General features: G+C 41.7%; 2 protein-coding genes across 2 annotated transcripts in view; one reads left to right on the top strand and one right to left on the bottom strand.

Annotated features, from left to right (window-relative positions):
• The window catches only part of CSUI_006966 (telomere stability silencing protein), a 5,885-nt gene extending 4,621 nt beyond the window's left edge, over positions 1–1,264 (top strand). Inside the window, exons 4-5 of the mRNA XM_068067116.1 lie at positions 237–294; positions 832–1,264. Of these exons, the coding sequence (XP_067920909.1) occupies positions 237–294; positions 832–949 (176 nt within the window). The 3' untranslated portion in view covers positions 950–1,264. The remainder of the gene's footprint in view (positions 1–236; positions 295–831) is intronic.
• Positions 1,265–3,975: 2,711 nt separating this feature from the next.
• CSUI_006965 (dhhc zinc finger domain-containing protein) overlaps positions 3,976–7,141 on the bottom strand; it is a gene marked incomplete at its 3' end in the record, with an annotated part of 6,143 nt that continues 2,977 nt past the window's right edge. Inside the window, exons 4-6 of the mRNA XM_068067115.1 lie at positions 6,639–6,748; positions 5,780–5,960; positions 3,976–4,893 (exon numbers count right to left, since the gene is read on the bottom strand). Of these exons, the coding sequence (XP_067920908.1) occupies positions 3,976–4,893; positions 5,780–5,960; positions 6,639–6,748 (1,209 nt within the window). The remainder of the gene's footprint in view (positions 4,894–5,779; positions 5,961–6,638; positions 6,749–7,141) is intronic.

Here is a 7,141-nt window from a genome sequence, read left to right as displayed (position 1 = left end):
GAATCTCCATACATACATACATACACATGCATTCTTCCTTCTATCTTCTTCTGTCTCTTCTTGGAGTTGACGTTGTCGTCGCTTTCAACGCCGTCGCTGATGACCGCCTTCTTTACGACTTGTGTTTCAACTCGTGAACGAAGGAAGAGAAGAAGATAAGCTCTTCTTTCTTCTCTTTGAAACCCTTCATAATAGAGGCAAATCTTATCTTTCTTTTCTTTTTCTTTTCTTCGTAGTTATGAAGAGGAAGCTAATGCTCTTAGGATGGAAGTGCGGAGGTAGACCTTCAGAAAGGTAAGAAGTCGAGAGGAGAAAAAGAGAGAAATAGAGTCGCGAATCTTTTCACCTATTCCAGTTTAGCTGTCTATCTATCTAACTACTACATATGCTTATGGGTCTGTGGATATATAGATGTTTCTCTAGGGTTATGTACGTATTTCTATATCTATCGACGGTGGGGGTCTGTTACGTATACTTTAGTGATGCGGATCGATCTCTGTATCAATCTCACTATAGGAGTACCTGTGCGTATATCTTTCTACTATGTGTGTCTATCTGTATCTTCCCATGTACTGATTTTCTTCGTGTATCTATCTAGCTAGCTGAGTAGCGAGTCCGCCAGCCGGCGATATGCGCCTAGCTGTTGCTGTCTGCATGGGCCTATCATATATACATATGGATTTGTCTATCTGTATATAGCTGTGTCTAGTATCTGTTTCAATATTTCATCTGCATGTCTATCTCTCATCGACCAGAAAGAAAAAGCTATAGAGTCAATTCAATCATAACACCTCTGTCTCTTTCTTTCTTTCTTTTCTTTCGTGCCTGTAGAGCTTCTCGTCTGTTTGTGCTAAAGACATTAAGAGAGGGTGAAAGACCTCCTGCAAGCGTCCTAGCTAAACCAGCAGGAGGAGCAGGAGCCTCCTCTTCATTATTAAGAAAGAAATGAGGGAACGACGAGAGAAGACAGGGAAAGAATCACTTTTGTCGCCGAGAATTTTAACTGAGTAGAAGAACGCCTACGGGAAGAAGAAGAGAAAGAAGAAGAAGAGAAGAAAGACAGACAGGTCGTTTCTCCTCATGTTGTTGGTTGCTTCGTTCTTCTTGTATCTTTCTTCGTTCGGCTACTTCTCTTTCTTTCTTCTTTCTCTGTTTCTTGGGTTACTGTTCATCTTGTTCTTTTTTCCCTTCCTCTTCATCGTGTGCTTTTCCTTCTTCTCAATCGAAACCTCAAAGAAACGAACGAACGACCACCTAGGGAAGAATACGAAAGAAAGACGTACCCTGCGAGATTGCTTTCTCTCTCTTCTCGACTCTTTGTTTTACTCTTTGACTCTCTTTCCTTATCGATCTATCTCTCTGTCTATCTGTCGATATATCTCTTCTCTCTTTCTTACTACTGCTCCTAGTCGTAGTTGCACGTTGAGGTGGTTCTGGTAGGGGTTGTCTAGAAGGAATCCTTCTGTGGGGATCTCAGTCATCATGCCTACTACTACTACTACTGCTCCTACTCTACATATCAACAGCTACTATAGCGCCTACACTAGCACTGGTAGAATAGCTGCAAGTACTGCCACCATTACTACTGTGGCGACGATGACTAGTATGGTATCGAATATCTATGTACATATACACATATATGGAAGAAAGAAAAATATCGACATAGAGAGACGAAAAGGAAAGAAGGAGAGAGAGCTGCCCTTCTCTTTCTTTCTTCTCGTTTGTCTGTGTCATTCTGTCTTTGTTCACTGACAAGTCGATGATCCTACGAGAAGAAAACACTAGTTTGAAGCAGACGATAGCTAGATACACTCCTGCTTCTACCACTACTATCATGACCTCTACTCCTACTAGTAGTAGTAGGAATCTCGATACAAGGACCCCTACTACTACTACTGCTACTACGGCTATTGCATGTATCACTACTAATACTAGTAGTACTGTTGCTGGCTCTCCTCCCACTAGTAAGACCATATGTTACTATGACTGTTGCTTCTACGACTATTCTAACGATCTGGTTTATAGAGACATAGACAGATCACTCAAGACTATCACTATGATAAGAGCTACCTAGAAACAACGAGAGAAGACGAGAGAAAGATAAACAGAGAGAGAGTTGAAGAGATAGATAGATATATAGATAGATAGAAGGATGGAAATAAGTTTCATTCCTTCTCTCTTTCTTTTTCTTCTTTTCTTCTGGCAAGCCGTTCTTTTCTAGGTGATAGAGAGATGGATGATCATAACGAAAGAAGGAGGAGAAGTCCTTCGACATCCATTTCTTTTTTCAGTCTGTCTCTCTCTCTCTCAAAGCCTTCATACAATATAATTTTTATGTTGAGAATGCATGCGCATGCATAAAAATAGCTATGTATGAATGACGGCGCAGGCACCCAGACGATACACCGATGACGTATAAATACAAATATGAAGAAGAGAAAATAGACAAGATAGAGAAGAAACAAAGACCGAGAGGGGATGAGTGAATTCTCACCTTGCTAAAGAAGACCCGACAAGAACACAAACATCATATAGAACCTACAACGTTCACTCATTCCTCCACCCCTTTGATCGCCCGCCTTTTCTTTTTCTTCTTCTTCTCTTCCTGCTGTCTCTCTAGTCTTTTCACAGAGGTAGGGCCGGAAGAACAAGAGGAAGAAAGAAAAAACCAGATAAGAGAAAGTGACGTATCCACCACCACCACTACTACTACTACTGCGACTACCAGGAAGACTCTTCCTCCTCCTACTCCCCTGTCTTTCCCTTCTTCTTCTGTAGCTGTCCCTACTACTACTATTATTATGACTACTACTACTACTCATACCATCAGCAGTATTCATACCTAGTTGTTCTTCTTGTCGTTGTACATGGATCTGTTCCCGTATCCCTAGTTGTAGCAAGACATCTGATAGGCATAAGAAGAATCCGAATACAGGGGCAAATCCTCCTCATAGCACGGGGAGTCGTCGCAGTAGTAATGAATAGTGGCAGCGCAACTCCTTTTTCTTCTAGTGTGAGTATTGGAAGGAGTCGTGTTGGTCGTCCTAGTTCTACTACCACTAGTACTCCTTCTCTACTACTACTGCTACTACTCCTTCCCTAATTCCTCCTCTTGTCCTATTGCTTCTAGGTGTATACTGTATAAACCTTTCTAGGTGATCTGCAGTAGCAGAAATAGGAGGAGAAGGACGAGCCCTTTACTCCCGTAAAGCTAAGAGCCGCCGATAAATCGACATTCCATCAACACAACAGTTACCGTAGCTGTAGATAAACCACTCAGTAACCGCAGGTGGAGTTCTCCTGCTAGGAGAGTTAATAGTAGTAATAGTAGTTGCCATAGTCACCGTACCAATTGTAGTACTAGTAGTAGTAGTAGGAGAAGGAGGAGGCCTAGGAGTAGAGACACGGGGGAACCCTCAACGGAGGTAAGTGAACGCATGCATGCATGCATGGCAGTCATGTAGTAGTCGAATAGCCCTTAAAGAAGAATAAGAAAAAGAAAGATCATGAAGAATCTGATCATAATGATGGGACAAACAAAAGGGAAGAAGACAAGAGACGGAGTGCTCGATGGACAGACTGAATGAAAGAGAAAGAAAGAATGAAGGCGTTCGAATGTTCAACGAAAGGAGGACAAGAATAGGAGAGATCTTCTTCTCTAAGACACAATGAATGACTCCCCGTGTTCCTCCTCCTTCCTTTTCACTATGAAACCAGGCGATTTGACACGCGAAAGAAAAACGCTAGAATCGATATGAAGACAAAATAAGAGAGAGATAGATAAATAAGAAGAAGTAAAGACCATACAGACACCTTCTGATGTGTCGACTGTGTATTCCGTTGTCCTCCGAGAGGAAGAAGAAGAGAAACCTTTCTTCTGAACGATCAAAATGAAACAAGCCTATCATGAATCAGACGGTTCTTTCTCTCTCTTCCTATCGATTTCTTTCTCCTTCATCATCTTTCTCCTTGTTCTCATTCTTGCTCTTCGATACAGTCATCTCGAAAGCCATCTTCATGAAAAGAAGAAGGAGAAGACGAAGAGAAAGAAGAAGAAGAATACACTTCTACACTCTTTGGTAGCGTTTGCTTGCATGCAGTTTTCTTCACCTCGTTCAATGCATACGTCTCCTGCTCTTGTTGCCTCTGTACATTGAAAGGAAGAGAAGAAGAAGAAGAGAGAGAGTCTTTTCTATGGCGACGACAGGGGCACGTCTTGAGAAGAGAAAAGAAAGAAGATGAGGAAGATGAGGAGGGGGAAGAAGAAGAAGAGGCGAAGAGGAGGAGATCCGTGGAAGATAATGAAGAAGAAGATGTTGATTTACTATCTTGAGAGAGAGGAGATGAAGAGAAAGAAGAAGAAGAACGAAGATGACGTGAAATCCTTCGAAAGAAGCGAGAGAGTTTCGGAGAAGAATGAAAGAATGAAGAAATGAAAGATAGACTTCTGACGCAAAAAGAAGAAGAAAGACAACTTCTCTTCAAACTCCGGTACATCATTATAACGACCTCTTTCCCACACTTCTTCTCTCTTCTCCCTAGTGAAGAAGAAGATGAGGACGGTAGATGCGAAGAGGAGGAGAAAGAAGAAGAAAAGAAGAAAGACTTCATGAATGAAACACACGACGTGACAGGTGATAGCATTAGCATACATATGTATGCTACAGAGAAGTGTTTCTTCCTCTTCGTCTTCTTCTCTTTCTCTGTCATCTTCTTCTTCTTCTTTTCCAAATCAGCCAAAGAAGAGACAAATGAAGAAGAGGAAGTAGAGGGAAGAAGAAGAAGGTGACGCTGAGGATCCTTCAATTCGATCAAAGCTTGAGAAACAGAGCCGTCGCTGAGAATGGCGCGTGGTCGCCTATCACACCAAAATGACTTGCAGTTTCTCCATATCTACACAAAAGAAGAAGAGAGGAACGAAGAAGATAAAGAAGAAAGAGAAAGAAGAAGATGGAACGAAGAGAAAAAAAAAGGAGAGACCGTCTTCACCACACATGAGGGGGTAGGAAATGTTAAAGGAGGATATATCACTACGCTCGTTTCAGGTGTCTATACACCTCATCGCTACATAAGCGGAAAGTTCATAGGGAGCAAAGAGGGACCAACTCAGGTGATCAAAAACAAGAAGAAGAGATAAAATGAAACAGAAGAAGAACTTCTTCCGTCTTTCAGATAGACATACTACATTCTATGTATCTCTACCGCACTTAGGATTTCCATCAATGTAGAAATCTATCTTTTTCTTCACAGACAGGTAGACATAGATAGATAGATTAGAGACAGAGATATAGACAGATGAGAGATAGATGGACAGACTAATGATAGAGAGATAGATTGGAGACAGATAGCTTAGAGACAGAAAATAGAGAGACAGATTAAAGACAGACAGGTAGATAGATAGAAAGAGTAAAGAGACATAAAAAATAGATAGAAGTGTTAAGCCATTGTATCTGAAGCAAGCGCAGTCCAATTATAGAAAGAAAGAAGCAAAGAGCTTCTATCGTAATCTTCTTTATGCTGTCTTCTTCTCCCTCTTAAAACTCTTTTCTCCTCAGAACAAGATTTCCTCGATGACCTCAAAGACTCTATCTCCTGTTTCTCTTCCTTTCTCTCTCTTTCTGTCTGAACACGACGAAAAGAAAGAGAAGAGGTCTTGTCTTTTCTCACATCCGAGATCACAACAGAAAAAACAGAAGAAAGAAAGGACGTCCTTCTTGCGCCGATCCCCCTTTCTTTCAACTGATCTTTATCCTCTTCTTCTTTTTCTTCTTCTCCTTACCATTGCTTTGCCGGCGAAAGATTGATTAAGCGACCAGAGGTCTTTTCTTCTGCCACCCTCTCGATGAAAAGAAGGAAGATGCGAAAAACTTCTTCTTTTTCTTTCTCCCCCTTTCTCGCTTCCTTTCAACAAGGAAGTTCGCGTACACATTTCTACTTCTTTCTCATTACCGGTCGAATACCTACAGAAACCATCACATACCAACACTCCCACATTTGAAATTCATCTCTACGTTATCTATCTATCTATCTATCTACCTATCTACCTGTTTATCTCGAATCTATCTATCTATCTATGGATCGATCTGTCTATCTACGTTTCATAGGACACAGACATACAGAGAGACGTACGCGAGTGGGAAGAAGCTATACACTCGAGATTCGAAGAAGGCGAAAAAGAAAGAAAGAATACAGGAGAGAAACGGAACATCGGGAGTGAGTTCCTGCTGAAGAAAGGAACAGCAAAACTCTGAAACATACGACGCGTCAATCCGATTTCTTCTTCTCTGTCCTTTCTTTCCTTCCAGGCCTCCTATTTCTTATCTCTAGATACAACACCGTAGAAACATGCAACCAGGCGCAGGAAGGGAAGACTGAAGAAAACTTCTATCTTCTTCCCCTTTCTTATCTTCTTCTTCCTTTCCTGTTTAGCTGAAGTCATCATCTCATTCACCACAGTGATAGAGAGAGAACGGCTAGAAGAAAAGATACCGTCGCGCTCCAGAGGGAGAAGCCGGGAAACAAAAGGCTTGCTGTGAGCAGAGGAGAGAAGAGCAGAAAAGAAGAGAGAAAAGGAGGAAAGAAAAATGTAGGGAGAAGGGAGGAAAGAAGACAGAAGAATGTCTGTTTCTCGCATTTACCTCGAACCATTGAGAACTTCATCTGATGTGACATTCCGTGCAATATTCCTCAGCTGTCTATAGACCAGAGCTGCAAGATGATAAAGGGTGAAGACGTGAAGAGAAATCAGCTGAATAAAAACAGAAAAGAAAAACGAAGACAGTAGAAAGGAAAATGGAGAAGAAGCAAGTCTTCTGAGAATCGATAGTCGTTAACATGTCCATCAACAGAGATATAAACTAGAACAGAAAACCGGCTGACATGTCTCAAAGAAGAAAGAAAAACCAGATCAGAGTTTCCACAGTCAAGTGTACATACACGCCAGCCATCAGTCAAGTGTACATACACGCCAACCGCCAGTCAAGTGTACATACACCCCAACGGTCAGTCACGTGTCTGTACACCTCAACCGTCAGTCAGGTATATTTACGATCCCGGAATCAGGTGTATGTACACCTCAACCGTAAGGCAGGTGTATGTACACCTCAACCGTAAGTCAGGTGTATGTACACCTCAACCGTAA

The sequence above is a fragment of the Cystoisospora suis genome, assembly GCF_002600585.1.
Source record: "Cystoisospora suis strain Wien I chromosome Unknown contig_3591, whole genome shotgun sequence".
NCBI classification, from domain to species: domain Eukaryota; phylum Apicomplexa; class Conoidasida; order Eucoccidiorida; family Sarcocystidae; genus Cystoisospora; species Cystoisospora suis.
Note: the sequence above shows the minus strand (reverse complement) of the source record. Positions and strands in the feature narration are given on the sequence as shown.